This window comes from Carassius gibelio, chromosome B14 (assembly GCF_023724105.1).
Source record: "Carassius gibelio isolate Cgi1373 ecotype wild population from Czech Republic chromosome B14, carGib1.2-hapl.c, whole genome shotgun sequence".
In the NCBI taxonomy this organism is placed as follows: domain Eukaryota; kingdom Metazoa; phylum Chordata; class Actinopteri; order Cypriniformes; family Cyprinidae; genus Carassius; species Carassius gibelio.
This window is the reverse complement of record NC_068409.1, coordinates 23,416,972-23,435,832: the sequence shown is the minus strand read 5'-3', so window position 1 is coordinate 23,435,832 and position 18,861 is coordinate 23,416,972. Positions and strand designations below refer to the sequence as shown.

At 36.0% G+C, this 18,861-nt stretch overlaps 4 protein-coding genes across 5 annotated transcripts in view; 3 read left to right on the top strand and 1 right to left on the bottom strand.

Annotated features, from left to right (window-relative positions):
- LOC127971865 (beta-2 adrenergic receptor-like) overlaps positions 1-18,144 on the top strand; it is a 91,594-nt gene extending 73,450 nt beyond the window's left edge. Inside the window, exon 3 of the transcript XR_008156942.1 lies at positions 17,394-18,144. The gene's annotated coding sequence lies outside the window, so the exon portion shown is untranslated. The remainder of the gene's footprint in view (positions 1-17,393) is intronic.
- The window catches only part of ablim3 (actin binding LIM protein family, member 3), a 139,889-nt gene that overhangs the window by 40,777 nt on the left and 80,251 nt on the right, over positions 1-18,861 (top strand). The window lies entirely within an intron of this gene.
- The window catches only part of LOC127971859 (SH3 domain and tetratricopeptide repeat-containing protein 2), a 102,207-nt gene that overhangs the window by 60,935 nt on the left and 22,411 nt on the right, over positions 1-18,861 (bottom strand). The window lies entirely within an intron of this gene.
- Positions 13,579-18,144, top strand: LOC127971864 (beta-2 adrenergic receptor-like). The gene is made up of 2 exons (XM_052575130.1): positions 13,579-13,791; positions 13,961-18,144. The coding sequence occupies exon 2, from the start codon at positions 13,964-13,966 to the stop codon at positions 15,182-15,184; it is 1,221 nt and encodes a 406-aa protein (XP_052431090.1). The 5' UTR covers positions 13,579-13,791; positions 13,961-13,963; the 3' UTR covers positions 15,185-18,144.

Below are 18,861 nucleotides of genomic sequence, written 5' to 3'. Positions count from 1 at the left end.
AAATCTAAAAAAGCACTGCAAGAAGCTCTGTGAAAATAATAAAATAAAAATTTTAACAAACTTGTACTACATTCCTATAAAAGTAGCTGATAAGAAAATAAGAAGAAAGTGTAAAATTTTACAAAGCATTTTTTTAATTCATATAATGCAGTTCATATGAAAATGTCATAGTCTTTATGGAAGTCACTCATGAGGTTCTACACAGAAAAAAAAAAATTGCTAGTAAATTTCACTGTAAAATGTACTCCAATCAGGCTATTTATTTAATTCTTTTTTATAATTGTATTTTTTTACAGCGTAGGCTATATGCACTGAAACTTCCTGAGTTTAGAACCTTTGAGTGTGAGCGTGACTAAAGATTGCAAACACTATTTTATCATTTTTATCATCATTTCAGGGAAGTGAACATTCTGAAAGTACAGTATGCTATTATTATTATTATATTTTTTTCTCTGATAAAACTTGATAACACTCTCCAGAAAATTCCAGATTTCTATGAGCTGTAGATACAAACTGCTGACAGGTGGTTTATGGAAAGCAGGACAGACTATCTGCTAAGAGATGTTGGAATGTGTTCTATCCAGACAGCAGGCTGGATGAAGTGAATGTTCCGGTCACTAGCTTTTATGACTATTATATGCAGATGATTGTAATACTTTTATCAGTTCAGCCTAAATTTTCAGAAAGCACAAACTAGTGTAGTCCCTTATTGTAGAATATGAAAGTAGCATATTTGATTTATAAAACAAGGGCTTGTTAAAGTAATTCCACACCACCCTAGACAGAAAGTGATAATTATATAGGAAGTAGGTGTGACCAATGCACAGTACATGTATTCAGTATTGGTTATGCATTGTTCTCCTTTAATGCACGCCAGCCTTGCTCAGACCTCAACCCCACATCCTGTTCTTGCTCAAGGCCAGAGTAAGGATCTCAAGACAAAATGATCTGCTGCTGTTATAGAAAAGTACTTGGTAAATGATCAAAGGATTGATTCCTTAAAAAAAAAAAAAATGTTTTATCTGACCTACAGTGTCCCCCAAAACACCAATAATCTAAATGTCATTGTACAAAATTGAAAAAAGATTCTCAGAATTAGCCACATATGCATTTCATCACAGTAATTATAGTATATAGTATAATTTTCATCATGTCCTGTGACATGTCAAAAAAATATTTGTTCTCACAATAGTATGATCATTCTATTCTAGAACAAATGACACGAGCATTTGAGATAGTATCTCTCAGTACAGCAAGTTCTCCACCGCATTCGTTGATTGTAATATATTAGAAAACGTCGGCACAGGAAATACCAAATCTGATTGGACCCACCATAATTATAATAAGCATCAAAGATCGTATATGCATCATGTCATTGTAAAATCTTGAAACACATAGCACAAGTTGTAACTTGTTAAATGTAACTGACAGTAAGTCGTTGAGATATTTGCATTATTAATCATGACTGGTCTCGTCTCCCTTCCATATAATTAAATTTTCACTGCAAAATTACTGACATGCAGGTAAATTACATGCATGCTCAATGACAAAGCAGCTCTGAGAAAACATTTCATTAACACACAATTGAAATCACGTATTCTCTTCAGGAAATGCAAGTTTGGATACGTGATCAAGACTTTATAGGTGATTACCAGGAAAAGCATGATTATAGCAAATCAGTATAGCAATTTTCATTAGGGCAAAGGCTATTTTCATAGTTTCATGGTGCAAAATGTTCCCAATAACATTCTTTCATGATCTTTAAACAGATATGAAGAATTACAGGAATGCAACAATAGTCAGTGTTCTTTTTATCTCTGCGTATGTTCAGTTTGCTGTAGGTCTGCTTATGCAGGTGTTGTACTGGAATTGCATAAAATAGATCTTAACAGCACTGCTTTCATAGAAATGAACTGAATGTCATAAGCTTTTCATATCTAACCACTTATACTCATTCCTCAACTCCTCTGAATCTCTTTAACACATAACCAACATTTTAAACTCCCAGGTGTCGAAGGCTGAAAGATTTACTGCCATACTCTTAAAAGCCTTGGCTATATTCTGGAAAAATCACTGGAAATGTTTTTCTCTTCCTGTGTCACCTATGGTCACATAAGTTCAAATAATGAAGGTGCAAAAATTACATAAAAACCACAGGATGTTCTTTCTCTCATGGTGAAACCCTGTCACGTGAGAGGTTCTCAGATCGAAAGGACTATTAAGGTCTAGGCTGGCACGCAGAACAAAACCACTGAATTTATCTGCACTGCCTTGGGTGTAAAGTTATTCTAGCATGGCTAAAGCTAATTAATAGAGACACAAAGGTGAATAATACAGTATAACTGACTGACACTGACTGTTTTTTTCGAAGCATGCATTTTGAACATGGTAAGAGCAATCTTTATTCTGTCATGGCGAGCACTAGCAAAACGTTTAGAGGATGTGTGCATCCATGTCGTCGTTATTTGAAACCTGATGACATACACGATCTCTGTGGGGTTTTTTGGAGGGGGCTAAGAGCACACACGCAGTGTCCATGAGGGGGCAATTTGCATGCATTGTGACTATTGCTATGTGCTGTATTAACAAAAACATAAATGGCATAAAACACTAACACTGACAAGCTACGCAATATCACGTTCATAATAGAATGTGATTCATCTAATGAATGCGATATAGCTTAGCTTGTCAGGGATCTTAGGCTCTGTGTATTAAATGTATCTGAATAATTTCCATCTGAAAGAACGTGATGGAGATTTACCGGTACTATTAATCACAGAACCGGCTTCATTAACGAAATGCTCATGACAATCACATGCGATTTATCATGGAACCCTTGTTTGTTGATGTCAAAAATCCCTTCAGCTGATCTCCTGGGCCATATTCATAAAGAATCTTAATGCAAAAAGTAGCTCCCAGTGACAAAATTCTAAGAAATTTCTTAGAAATGTGGGCGTTTACTCTTAAAATTAAAGAAAAAATCCTAGTAAAGAAAAAAAGTAATTCAGAAAGCATCTTAACCCTTAAAAGAGGTCTTGAGGTCAAACTTGTTAGGAGCACAGACGAGGACTTTTAAGAGGCTTAAGAGTTTCTTTAGCAGAAGAGAAAATGGCAGAAAGACGAAGGGGCAGAAGAAATGTGTTGCAGACAATGGATGACAGTGAGTTAATAAGATGGTATAGATTATATAATAATTTATAATTTAATATATAAATTAAAGTAATCACTACATTACAATATTTGGCAACTGGGAAAATGCAACAATGCAATAGTGATGATTTGGGTCTGTCACAACCTTCTGTAAGAAGAGTGATCACACAAACAATTACTGCACTTTCAGAACATCTTATTGTGTCGCAGTTTATTTCGCTTCCACTGGACATTCCCACCTTGCAGGCTCAAAAAACTGCATTTATGAATATAGCAGGCTTATAGGTGCGCACAAGCAGGGGGAATGAACCGTTAATAATTTGTACTATACACTCCCATGTCTGCTTCTTGTCTCTTGCTGTGACACCTGGTCCGAATTTTCCTTTAAGAATGGCCTTGTGTTCATCCACTAACTGGGCTAACAGTAAACACTGTTTGGCTTTCTCGCCCTTCTTGGTTTTGATTCCATGTTTGATACATTAAAACCAACACTCAAACTGCCACTTAAATAGGACAGCATTCACTGTAATTGGAAACAGTGGAACAATTTTTATCATTCTAAGCCAATCAAATACCTTATAAGAAATTAAAAGCATGGTAAATAAAAAAAAAAAAGATTTATATACACACATATAATGCGTGTTTGTGTGTGTGTTTGTGTGTGTGTGTGTGTGTGTGTGTGTGTGAGAGAGAGAGAGAGAGAGAGAGAGAGAGAGAGAGAATGGTCAAATAGGATAAATTACACATGTAAATTCAAAGTAAGAATTACAATAGACCCTATACTTAAAATCACTCTTTTTTTTCCTTTTTGGACAACCAACCTATCACAGTCTTCAAAAGATTGTGTCATACATAGCAACCGGGTCAACCCCGCCTCCTCACTAAGATGAAAGTTTTTGTCTTTTCCTTACTCAGAGTTGCTCCCAGATCGGTCCCGAATCGCTTTTAAGCTAAGACTCCTACGTAAAAGTTTTTAAGCTGAATTAAGTTTTCTGAGAGGATTCTTAGAATCTTTATGAATACGGGCCCAGGTCTGGCGGTAGCACTTTTAGCTTAGCTTAGCATAGATCAATGAATCTGATTAGACCGTTAGCATCTCGCTCAAAAATGACCAAAGAGTTTAAATATTTTTGCTATTTAAAACTTGACTCTTCTGTAGTTACATAGTGTACCAAGAATGATGGAAAATGAAAAGGTTTTTTTTCTAGGCCGATATGGCTAGGAACTATAATCTCATTCCAACATAATAATCAAGGAACTTCAGTTCTTCAGGGACTTCAGGAACTCCATGCAGTACCACGGAGGCAGCAGGCGCAGTGATACTACACAGTGCCTGAACATAGTCCCCAGCTAGTTTGTGTAGTTGCAGCAATAGCAGAGTTGCTGGAGACTATTTCCAGGTGCTGCTAGCGTCTAATCAGATTGAATGATCTATGCTAAGCTAAGCTAAAAGCGCTGGCTGATCAGCTGAATGGATTCGAAAACTGTAAAACTCAACTATTTAACTCTAGGGGAGATGGAAAATTAGCCTATTTTCCAAAAAAAGTGGTGTGTTCCTTTAAGATTTAGCAGAATGGTAAAAAGACACAGATGTAACAGGTGTGTGTTTAAGAGTATTTGGCTTCAAATGCCACTTAATTCTAATCAAGGACTGAATCTATTCCATTTAGAAATTAAAATGATAGATAAATATAACTAATCACATCACTGCAGAGTAAGTGGCATATGTGGTTGGAACTCTGCAGTGTTGCATGCACAATTACCCATGTGCACTCACCCGCTGAGAGCCCACCTCAACCTACAGCAACCCCTGCTTCTGCTCTTCCTCTGCAGAGAGGAACTGCACGAAATGGCTCACTGCTATTTATAAATGTTGGAAAGTGCCTGTAACATAGCAAAAAAACAACCGTTTACTGTTGGCGAGCTGAAAAACCAGAATGCAGCAGGGTCAGAAGGTAAGATTGGGTGTGGCCACGTCGAGGAAGTGTCTGATAGACAGGGAAGTTCAAGAGAAAATGGGACATATCCTATTTCCACAGTGCAGGGAAAGGAAAACATGAACACAATAAAAAGACTGACCTTGTTTCATTACCTCTGACAAAGCTGAAATATCTTTTCATGATTGTACACATGAATTAATGCCCTTGTTTATTTCTTATCCTTAATGGATCACCTCAGTCTGAGCAATGACCAAAACATTAGATGTAATTATTAGATATGGCTTGAATACGTTTCAGTTGATTGGCAAAACAAAAGGGAACCACTTAATCTGTCCCCAGGGCAGCCACTCATTTCAGACGAAAATCTATATGCAACAGTTTGGAATGAATAATGAAAATCAAATAATGTAGGTGAAAGGTTGAAGTATAAGCACATTCATAATGTATGTCCTCACACACAGCCTTTTATGAAGTCCATTCTCATCTTTAAATGTTGGAAATTTATTCATTGCTCTTTCATTTCAGAGTGAGACAAATATTGGTGAAGACGCTGAAAGCGGCACTGTTGATGGTACATTCCCACTGCAGGTTGACTCCTGAGAAATGAAGTGCTGTTTAATTATTGATAGTCCTATTTATCCTCATCTATGTCAGTTAATCATGACCGCTCCTGTCATTCTCAAAAACGCATTACAGATTCACACTTAGTGTGTGACTGCTGCTCACTCACTCTTCCCCCTCCTCTCATTGGGATGTGAATTATATTAGTGCAGTTCGATCAAAAACATTTTCCCATGATTATTTTCATCTCTGAGGGATACAATGCCTTTATGGGAGCTCTATGGAGAGTAAATGCCAAGGATTTTTGAATGCTGTCCAGTTCAAATAACTCATTGAATACTGTGGCTCTAAAATATCTTTGGAATTGACAGTTCTTATTTTATTGAATATTGCAGTTTTTTTAATGATTTATCCATGCCCATCATTATATTTTTGCCCCCGTAATCTTTAAACAAAAACAAAAATAAAATATTATTATTGTAACTTTTTTCCCTTTATTCTAATAAGACATTTCTTCTTCTTCTAATATGCAATTTCATCCAGGCATGCATCACGATAAAGAAGCTTACAATTCCATTTTGATGCCAACTTTAAATGGTAAAAAAAAGGCTGAATCTGATAACTGTTTATAGTGCAGACAAAACTGAAATGGGAAGGTAAATGTGTTTATCTATGTCTCAAACAAGTTCTAAACCGAGGCATAGTTTTGATTCTTATCAAGAGCTGGTGGTTTTTGATGACACTCGTCTGGAAACAGGGTCACTTAAGCAACAGGGTTAACTAGTAACTAAGAAGATAAGTACAGATTTGTCAATAGTACACTTTGTATTTTCTAAAAATGCTTTTTTTTTTTTTTTTTTTTTGCTATAAAGAGTCTGTTATTCCAATGTGATGGACTTGGAAAGGGCTACCAAAACAAGGCTAAATACAGGTGGTGTTTGTTGACTGTAGGTAAAGCCTCCATGTAGAAACACCCAGTCGTTACGTGGTGTTCGCTGCCTCGGGTGCTGTTGAAAGATAGTTTCATTATAATATAATATAATATAATATAATATAATATAATATAATATAATATAATATAATATAATATAATATAATATAATATAATTTGACAAGACAGTCAATGAAGAAATGCTCTCACTTTTTGTCCATTTGCATTGGGTCTGATACACAGAATGAATATTGCATTTAAATGAGCAGTAAACATTTAATTAATATTTATTTATTTATTTGTACAAGTAAAACCCTTGTTTGACTATACCAATGTAATTTCCTTGCTGGAAGCAACACCTCATCACAATATAATAAGAAAATTCGCCTGATTTTTATCTTTTTAATATCAAAATAGAGTGAGAATGAATGAGTGTTCCATCTCTTATCCAAGAGCAGATATTTCCCAGGTATCCTGAGAGAATGGGGGAGGAAATGTTTCGACCATCTGTTTGCTACACCAGCACATTTATGTATATATCTCTCAATAACTGTTGCAGAAACCAGGTCAACTCTGTGACACCTCACACTTATTTATACTGTATTTCCCTTTCCTGCTTATAGGCCCATTATTGTGCTCATCTCGGCTCACAGCCCCGCCCCCTTCTGTCATGTATTCAAACACCCTTAGTCTCTCACTCAATCGTTATCTTTAATATGTCTGTTTCATGGTATAAACTGCATCTCACTTTTCATGATGTACAGTGAGTGACATCATTGATTCCTTCCATTCCAAACACACATATTTGACCTCAAAATCATTCTTTCCTGTCTGGCCTCTTACCATCACTAGTCTCGGAAAATACAAAAAGTTCACCATGTACATTGAAAAATTATGATTTAATTACAATACAATTACATGGCAAAATACTTCATTCAGAGCACTGTTACTACTGTAATTATATACAGTATATAGGTATAAACATACATACTGTATGTGTATGTAATTAAAAAGAAATTAAGATGAAGAAAAAGAAATTCTACCAGTATATCAAGTCCGTAGCTTCACATTTGTCAATTCTCTTCAATATCACTAGCACCTTCACATAAAGGCCTTATAAGGACCAGATGTAAGGAAATCTCTTGAGACCATTTCATAACCATTAATGTCAAACCCAATTCCAAACAGTATAATAAAGTCAGCTGACAGTTTCAAGGATATGGCAACAAATGATACAGTGCTTTTAAAATACGTATGCAGTTCACGAAAGCAGTGAGTAATGTCACATAAATGACTGCGTAAATGTGCTTACAGGTTTTCCTGTAGATAACCTCTGTCTGTCCAAAAGAAACAACTGACTCTCATTTACACAAATGCCATCACCCTACATGGTACTGATAAGACCGGATGAGGAGGAAATTCGTCAAAGGCAAAGACTCACAAGCAGACTGACAAAACAGGTGCAGACAGACAATTGCAATGAGTAAATAAATAATATGTGTTTATACATATGTACTGTATGTATCTGCGTGTGATTTTTATTTTCAGGATAGTTTGCTTGGTTATCCTGCAGGATCTGACAAGACTGATATAAAATATAATCTAGTGTCACAGCAATCTGGCAACTGGCAAGTTATTGTCACTGCATTCTGTTTAATGGAAACTGCAGTTTGGGCACTCGAGTGGTATACAACATTCCTTCAGTGCTGCAGGACGATGGGCAAATGGAGATTAATTCTGAAGTCCATCCACAATTGCTGATTTGTAATGGAACATTAGATTTCGTAAATTATAATACAGAACAAAAAACTAAAGCCAATATTTTCTTATTTCCCACCTGCGACTGTCCCACTCATCATCTTACAAACAACTTATCTCCTCTAGGACATTTCCACATGCTCTTCCTCTCCTTGAGGAATCCAACTCTCATACTTAGAGAGTATTGAACGCCTACACTGAGACACAGCCCCTATGATGTTAAGCCAATGCATACAAAGCCAATTAGAAACAACATAAAAACACAGTTCCCACTGCAGAATTCACTGGCGCTCATGTCTTCTGGAAGACCATTATCCATTTTTCACCAGTGCCCTTTATAACTTTGCCAGCCAGCATCTGGATTTCCTAGTGACGGGGGTGTTGGAATTTATTTATATCTGGAAGATCACAGAGAAATAAAGAAAATAAACAGTTGATTCCAAAGAATCTGTCCAGATGCACATCAGTATTCAACACAGAGACTGGTTGTGATTACTCATACAACATATAAGGCCTGTCTAGTCCTACTCAACAGGGAGCGAAGCCAACTGTAACAATGATAAAGTCACAGATTCCCAAAAACCACAATATACAGACTTCAATAGAATTAATTCTTTTATTATGATTCCTGGATTATTCCATGATAGCCTTTGTACAGGTTAGGACAGAGATCCCTACGTAATGTGAACATTTGAACAGAGAAACGTGAACTACTTATATTTTTGCTTTGTCAGATTGGGCTGTTTTGAATTTGATTATGCAGGGAAAAATGGTTTGGGCAGGTGGTCAAAGTGTGGGCTGGTTTGGGGTAAGTTTGGTAGTTTTCTAACATCTATTTGGTTTACAAACAAAACCCAAGTGTGCATGTGCTGCATCCAATCAGTCATCATAACGTTTCTAAATGCACACCCCCCACTGCAGTCGGCTGATGCTGTTCGGGTCAGTAGACAGATGTAATGATCCATGAGAAATGGTTTTTTAGCACAATAAGGAGTCAGATTTTGAAAGTATATCTGTATATTAAAGTGATAACAATGCCAGAGCCTAAAAATAGGTTACACGGTAAAGAGCGGGAGAGTGACTCATCTCTCAATATGTGAATTACACCTGTGGAGGGAGCTGACATGAAGGCTCTAATATTTTAACTCTGTAATCAGAGCACACTTGAATAATTGAATTACATTAGGAACCGAATACCATGCTGTCCAGCATCAGGACGTTTTTACTTTCCAGATTGGTACCTGCTGGACTTGATTAGTTTTGACTGTGTTTGACTAAAGTTCTGTATTATAAAATATTCACAAAAGGCTTCCTCTAATTCTGTTTCAATCTAAAGTGCGTCACAAAGGTAAATGCATTTTTATTGTTCATTTTTTCATTATCAGATTTTTGTGCAGTATGTATCAATGAATAACACAGTTTTGACTGTCATGGTGTGTGCATGAACAAGTGTGAAAAATTGGCCACTTTTTGCATTTAAATTGGTTTATCCTGATTGTTGAAAATTATACATGTATTTTTTCTAGAGTAACGGGAAATTAATTGATTGCCGTTTATACATGCCAGTGTCTGCCTGCATATTTTAGTCATATTTGGTAATTATAAATTTTGTGCCCTGTATTTTGCCTGATTCTATCAGGTTTTTATTTTTTAATCTATTTTTATATTATTTTGTCATAATTTTTTAGCTTTGAAGAGTTAAAACCGGTCCTTATCAACCTTGAATAATAAGGAAATACAATTCTACAAATCATTATTTTGACTGTTAAAGTTTTGGGAGTTTTTTTTTTTTTCCTTTTCTTTTTTTTTGCATACTGCATTAAATTGATCAGCAGTGACAGTAAAGACATTTATAATGTTAGAAATGATTTCTATGTCAGATGAATGCTGTTCTTTTAAACTTTCTATTCGTCAAAGACATCCCTGTTTGCTTTAAATTGTATATGTAAAAAACTTTTGACATGGTCAGGTTTTACATTCTCACTTTTAAAAAAGGGGAATTTAATTCCTGATTGTTCCTGTTTAAACTCAGGATGACCAGTTTCTCCCAAAAGATTAAACATTAAGGTATTCAACTTTGTATACTGTATCTTATCTAGCAGACACGATTTGTTACCCAGAGCACTTATCAGTACATTTACTACTTGGTCCTCGAGCAATTTGCACTTAAGAGCTCTGCTGACAATGCATTCTCAGTTATTTTCCAGTTCATAGATCATTCGTACCAGTTTTTGGATCATCAATCCAGACTGAATCCTCAACAATAATGGAAACATTTTAAAGGGTTTTTAAAATGTTTGAACCCTTTTAAATGTAGAACATGCATTAAAATGATGGACCTTTGTGAGCTGGTGGCAAATGAGCTACTTCTTAATCGGCTTTTTCAGGAACGACCGGTACCAGGCATTCCATAAACAGAAGTCTCAAATAACGCAGAGACAATACCTCATTGTACTCATGAGTGTTACAGTAAACTAAAGTTAAAACATTTTGTTCATTAAAATAAAGGTGAAATAAAATAAAACTGAAATATTAGAAGAAGAAAAAATTATGAAAACATTGCTACCTTGGCAATCTGAAAGAAAATCTATTTAAATTTGAGTTAATAAAATTATGAAAAACTAAATTGACAAAGTAAATTATAGCTATAGAGAGAGAGAAAACATACAAGCACAAACAAATCAACGCTGGTACTCAATGTTCAGTGGCTTGAGAATAAAGAAATCTAGATTTATGGACTCAACAGTTAATAATTAGTGCTGACAAACAATTAATCGTGATTACTGTAAATCGCATCCAAAATAAACATTTTTGACGTAACATCAAACGTATACTGTGTATATTTATAATGTATATATGATTACAAATATATATATATTCAAAATAAATGTTATTTTTATATATTCAATTAATTTATAAGAATATAAATATATAAATGAATATATATTTAAGTATTTTCAAAATATACTGTATGTGTGTGTATTTATATGTACATAATAAATACACAGTGCACATACATAAATTATGTAAACAAAAACTTATATTTTAGATGCGATTAATCGCAGTATTACAGCTTTATTTGACAACTGTACAAACAAGCACCACACTCTTTTTAGTTGTTGGCAGCTTCTTCATTCCATCTGAAACCACAGATGGCAAACCTATTAAATCTGCTGCTCCCATGAAATCACTGAAAGTCTGTGCATTCCAAACGGATATATTGCCCTCCAAAGGGCACTTCGGAGTGAAAACAATCATGGCTGCCATACTGAAGGGTCGTTCCAAACTGAAGTGTTTAAAACTGGCCACTTCAAAGGTCCTTTGGAATGTAGGATTTTGAAGGGTACAACTGATGGACACTTCGGGCCCCCATGATCCTTTGCGCTGATTCTTTCCACGATCACGCTGCCTCCATGTGTGGGCATGGCATAGTGACACAGAAAGGCACTTCAAGTTTGGTTCCCTACAACCTTCAACCCTTAAAAGCTCTCACTCCGGAGGGTAAACCCTTTGAAGGGATTACAGCATATGGATGAACCCTTCTGAATGGAACGCAGCAAGAATCTAGTAATCTTGAAGACAGCTGGTTCATGTGTGTTAAATTAGGGTTGCAGCTAAACTCTGGTGGAAGGTGGCCCTCGAAGAGCAGCACTGCACATCCCTGATGTAGTCCCATTCATGTTTTACATTCCCACTCATATTCCTTCTTTATAAAAATGATGAAAAGAAGCCATTTTCCTCAAATTCACAGACCCGTCCTCTAATATCTCTGCAGACATGACTCTGCTACATCTAATCTGATCTTTACCTCATATCCACATTGTAACACACAGTCCATGACATTCAGAAAGCACACAGAAAAAACACACATAGCAGAGACAAGAAATCTACTAATCATTACTTATATCTCCATGTTCCAAGGGTACTCAAAGTCCACCTGCTAATTTTCATTTCGTCAGACTAATCAAACTCTACAGTATATCTTGTACCATGTGCCAGATACACAGAGCTGTATCTCCAAAGAAAAAAAAACTGCAAAAAAAAAAAAAAAAAAAAATATATATATATATATATATATATATATATATATATATATATATATATATATATATATATATATGTGTGTGTGTGTTTTGTATTTGACTACATAGGTCATTAAATGTCACAAATACTGTATGTATAATAGAATTTTAATAAAAACACTTAAAACACTTTCTAAGAACATATTGTGAATAACTAAAAGAAGTTAAATAAAAATGTTTTAACTCTTTTTTTTAAAGCACTGAAAGATATGCATTACCCTTCAGCGTCTTCCTAATATGTATTTGTCTATCTTCTGCTGAACATAAAAATATATATTTTGTCTTATCAGCTGTTGCCCATTCCAATTACTTCTATAGTATTTTTTCCCATACTATGGAAGACAATGGGGACCAGCAACTGTTTTAATTTTGGGGGGATTTTCATTTTTAAGCATAAATGTTTGGTTAATTTCTTTCAAGTTATACAATAAAATAAAAACACTAATGGCATACACTATGGCCTTTCAAGTACTGCAGGCATGATTCTGGACATCTGGTTCTGGACATTCAGATGACACACAGACATTAGTAATCGGCATTAATGATTTTTTACTCACTCTAGCATATAAAGACTGTCCAGACCTGCTCAGCAGGTCCGACCCATAGGAAGCAAAGCCAGCAACTCAAAAATGATATGGGCATTGTTTAACAAAATACACAAATGAAAACCTACACAGAGTTTCATTCTCTGGATGATGGACAAACCAAAGCAGATGTTTGAAATTTTAAGCACAAGAACTTGAGTCCACAACCTCAAAAGCAAACACACACACACACAAACACAAATAAAAAACAAATATAAATTTTCTCATTTTCTTTGCATTCACCTCTGGTCTAGCTTGATTCCTAGCTTCCCAATAAACCTGGAATTTTACACTATGAATATTATCTGCTAGTTTTGTTTGTGCCAAAGCACTGACATGAATGAGTTTATTTATGAGTGACAATGAGTGAAAATATATACTTAAAACTAGTCTGCATGAACTATTTTAAATACAATTCCAGTCTTACTGTAGCTGTCAGGTTGTTGTTACTTAATCCTGTAGCAGCAGTGCAGCCTTCACCTCACTCTCTGCTCATTGGCTGGAAGTCAGCTATGATGTCATCACAGAATGTTATAAGGGCTCTGACAAATAGCCTGGGAGCCACACTTAACATTACAGAACGTTCGGCAGAGTGGTTGTGTGTGAGAGAGGTTGAGAAAAGTGCTGTGGTGACAGAGGAAGTGAGAGCAAAAGTGAGAGAGAAAGAGCTAAGCATGCAAAACAAAGCTGGGAGGATCTACTCATTCGTAACAAACCTATAAACCTTAAAAGCATGCTGTAACTTTGTAGGGAAGGAGGAGTGGAGGTGGAAGTCATTTTTGGAGGTTTGTTGAAATAAATTGCATTATCTTTTCATTGAATTGCACTGTTTTTATAAATTGCTTACTTAGTGTTTGCATTTTGACATGGTTAACAGCTCAGTACTCAAGCCTTTGTGTTAATCTTTTCTTAACTAATTCAGTATATTTCTGCTTTTCATTTTTAATCTCTCAGGACATGGCAAACAACACTCCATCCACCACTTCTTCTCCAATCGAAACATGTGGAAATGACACCCAGTCTAACATTGGCGAACCACAGATGTTTCTGTTTGGCACACTCATGTCAGTTCTTGTTCTGATCATTGTCTTTGGCAATGTGTTGGTGATTACAGCCATTGGCCGCTTCCAACGACTTCAGACCGTCACAAACTGTTTCATCACGTCACTTGCGTGTGCAGACCTGGTCATGGGATTAGTGGTGGTGCCTTTAGGCGCCCTTAACATCAACCTTGGCATTTGGCACTTCGGCAGATTCTGGTGTAATTTCTGGACAGCCACTGATGTTCTGTGTGTCACGGCCAGTATCGAGACGCTCTGTGTCATCGCTATGGATCGCTACCTTGCCATAACATCCCCCTTCCACTACCAGTCCTTACTGACGAAGAGAAGAGCTTGCATCATTGTGCTTCTGGTGTGGGTCATTGCTGGGCTCATTTCCTTCCTACCTATCTATATGGGCTGGTGGAGTGATAAAGCAGCAGAATGCTGCTTACAGAATGTTTACTGCTGTGACTTCATCACCAATCCTCCCTATGCCCTCATCTCATCTATAATCTCTTTCTACATCCCCCTGGTGATCATGATTTTTGTCTACAGCCGCGTCTTCCAGGAGGCAAGGAAGCAGCTGAAGAAGATAGACAAAAGTGAGGGACGATTTCATGCTCAAAACAATGGCAAAATACACGAGGTTGCAAGCAGCCAATGTGAGGCAAGGACCGCCAAGAAGCCCAAGTTCTGCCTGAAGGAACATAAAGCTTTGAAGACTTTGGGCATCATCATGGGTATATTTACGCTGTGTTGGCTCCCATTCTTTGTACTACATGTAGTCGTGAACATCAATATAGGTTTAAAAAAAATGGGCCATATTGACCTTATATACAAAATCTTAAACTGGATAGGTTACGCTAACTCAGCATTTAACCCACTGATCTACTGTAGAAGTCCAGAGTTTAGGTATGCTTTCAAGGAGATTCTATGCCTTAACAGGTCACGTTACCCTAATGTTAGGCCAGTCAATGGATATATATACAGTGGACACAGCTGGCAAAGTGACCACCGAGGGCGAAGCAAAGGCAGCTCAGAGGACAGTGACCCAGCTGAGAAAGAGGGACGCATGTCAGCAGATAAAACAGACTCTAATGGGAACTGCAGTAAAAACCTTATGAGTGTGTTGTAAATCACCTTGCGAGTTCTGGATCGTTCTACTGTGACCTCTCAATGTGTCACATAAGGACAGGTTAACCCTCCTCTGGTAAGTGACCAATAGTAAGTTTGTGTCGGACAAAGGGACATTTTTAAACATTTGTTTTTATCATCTACCTCATAGCTTTCTCTTAGATTCACTTGCTCTATCAGCTCATTTCACCACTCAAATAGGTCTGTGCTAAAAAAAGTAGTTTCAGCTAAAGAAAAATACAAACTAAATGCTAAACATGTTTATCATTTCAGTTTATCAATCAATTTGTTTTTCTTTGATAGCATTGAAAAAGAACTTTGAAGTGGATGTTCAGTAAAGGGAACTCCCTCCTGAGTCATGTTTCTGTCGTCTTGCATAAAGTGAGGAACTGAGTTTGAGTTTGAAAGAATATTTTCTTGCATTAGATCAACAGATTAAATCAGGTATAGACGTTTGAAGCATTTTCACTCTAATATAGTTACATTTGGATGCAAATATTAAATAATTCAGACTACAACAAGCATTACTATAAGTGTCAGGTTCATGTCTGTAAAAAAAAAGTCAACACATAAAAATTCTTAACCTGGCACTGCTCTGTTCTAATTAGTCTAGAGTACATCTAAAAATGTCTAGGTTAAAAATGACCCAACTGGTAACTCAGCACATAAACAAAACCTCTTACCACAATGAAAGAGGAAGAGAAAACGCATGTTCATACCAGCTTTTTTAAGGAAATTGTTGAATTATAGTTCTGTCTTTTAGTCATGTAACTGCTTAAGCAGTGTCTCCTTAGATGAGCTAATGCACAATATCGTATTCTCACTGCATAAACAAATTCTCTATCTCAAGCTTAAACTGTGTATGATAACAGAACTTCTCTGGTGGCCTGTTTTGATCTGTGTTATGTCATTTCGCATCCCTCAGCAGGCACAGTTCAGAATGCTGCCAAATCCAAATTATTCACCATAGGAATGTTCTTAACATTTTCCAGTACAAATGAGCACAGTCCGTCAAGCTTCTGTGTAAATCCCTGAGATTCAGTGTTTATCAAAGTCATTATGTGACTCCCTCTCAAAAAAAAAAAAAAAAAAAAAACATTATCTAGAAAGATAAATAAATTAGGAGGCATTGGGTTTCCTGTCAAACTCAGCTTATGCATGCAGTGCAAAGCACACAGCAATGTTCCTGTTTCTCTCTCTCACTCACATTTAATCTAAAGTTCCATGCATATCAAAACTGTCACTGTGGTAAACTGTTTCAATACTTGTCAGTGTTTGTGAACTATTAATTTAGGGCAAGTGTCTCTCTGTTACTGTGCAGCTTGTTTATGCGGTCGAGAAATGTGAACTTTGCTCTTTAGGATATCTTTTCGTATTTGTTGTGGCTTTTTGTGGTCTTGATTGATTTTATGTGCAAAGCAAAATGCTTTGAGGATTTCAAACATTTCTACACATTAACTCATCATGGATAAGCTGATAAAATAATATTGTTTCACTGAAGCATTACATCCAAGTGCAGTTTAAAACCAGCTTCTTAAAAGGGTGCACTCTAAATCTGTCCAATATTTTACATTGTAAACATAAGTCAAACATTGTCAATGTATATGTAAATGTTAGAGAAAAAAACTATGGGGATTAAAAGAATGCTCTGTTCACTGTAAACACTGGACTACCAAGCAACAGCGTGCATGTCCTTTTTCAGTAAATGAAAGTGAATGTGACAGCTTGGACAGATCTGTTAACACTGCACCCTTCTGGGAAGGATTTTCTCTGCATGTAGATCACAGTAACCTCCCATGTGAAACTCTGACCTGTACCACCTTGTGCTGAATGAAATATTTGTGCAATCTTTGCTTTGATTGTGGCAATGTGATTTACTGTCGTGTTAGAAGTTTATATTAATACTGCCTTCTCTGTGGACACGCTTAACCAGTTGAGTAAAGTGTTTACATTTATAAATGTCTTTCAGTTAGACATGGGTCACAAATTATTGGCGTGCAAATTGCCATGAATTGCACTTTCATCTTAGTAATTAAGCAATGCTCTGGAGTTAATGTCATGCTATAGACATCATATTGATGTCACCTTCAGAATTGAATGTGCACTAAGTTTTTATTTTTTTTTATTTTAAGTTTAACAAATACATACAAATTTGTAGAGTTGCATCCCAAAAGACATTCTATTTTATATGAGGGAGGTCTACTTTCAAGGTGGCCACCACTCTGAAATCACATGACCAACCAAATACTTCTTATTTTATCTTCTTATTTGATAATTTTAGTAAAATAAATTAATCATGAATAACACATATGGCTCTGTAAAGGCAAATTATGCATATTTATGCTTTAGCATAATTCTGCATTAGTGCAAATATGTGTTACAAATATCCAGTGTCATACTGGCCAGTGAAATAGAAACAAAAAATTGCTTAGTGCACATTATAGTCCATCATCTGTGTCTGTACAGTTGGAAAAAATACATTTCATAGTCACCCTTTGGTCTTAAAATGTTATGCTTAACAGTTTGAAACAGACATTTTGGAAAGCATAATTTGCCTAGGAGGAGATTAATTGTCACATTTGTAAGTACAGACACAGTGTGGACAGCCTCTTACTGATGCATGAACATGTGATAAAAATTCCTTGAATATTGCTTTAATGATATAAGAGCAGATTTCAAATTCATAATGCAAATGAACATTTGGTAGGCAAAAGTTCAAAGAAAGCTTCCCACTCAACAACTTTTTTAGACGTGCTTAATTCATGGCATGTGCACTGTATATAATGTTGTTCCAGTTTGATGTTTACCTACATTTCCTTGAGCTACTTTCGCACAAGATTTATCACTGTATTGTTGAACTACAGTGAAGTACGTTCAACTATATTTGTCTCTATTAGTGGTATTTATGAAATACAAGTGTCATGCCATTTGTATTCTGTAATAAATGATGTATTTAATGTACGCCTGGATGTGACGGATCTTTTTTTCAATGTTTAGATGAAAGGCGCAAAGCCCTCGAATGAACTCCTAACATGTTCCTAAAACAAAAAAGCAAAACAAAAGGATAAATCACAGCCATTACAGCACAAAAAACAACTTAAAATAATCCTAAAGTATTAATAAGCATAGCTGCATACATTTCAAATTCATTTCTGATGCATAAATAGCATTAGTCAGCCAGAGCGTGAGTGCTTTTACAGTATGACTTTGTTTAAGTATTAGATTCAGCGCCCATCAGCCACCTTCTCTGTTCTCTCTATTCTGTAGGTCATCAGAAAGCATATCCCTCATCGCTGAAAAGTTAATCAATCAGTGAATCACCACAAGTATGATTTGTGTCCATCTGTGCTGCAAACATCCCCTTAAGAATAACTTCACCCTTTGCATGCATAGCTGCAACTCAGCCATGTCTATTTCAGTATGGGAACGAGACCCTGCAGCATGTGATTGGAATAGACTGTGATATTGTAAAATGTTTCCATTCTAAGCAGAGGTTTATTACTATATCAGATTCCATTAGAATTCATTCTCATTCACCTCATATGCCTGTGAACAAAAGTGCAGCCTGGATAAAATGAATTAGGTGGCATAATGTCTAAGTGTTTGGCCCAACAGAACCTCTGTAGGCTATGGATGTATATATATATATATATATATATATATATATATATATATATA

Bases quoted from the DNA above. Each gene is read 5' to 3' on its own strand.
- LOC127971864 (XM_052575130.1), top strand. From the start codon at position 13,964: ATGGCAAACAACACTCCATCCACCACTTCTTCTCCAATCGAAACATGT.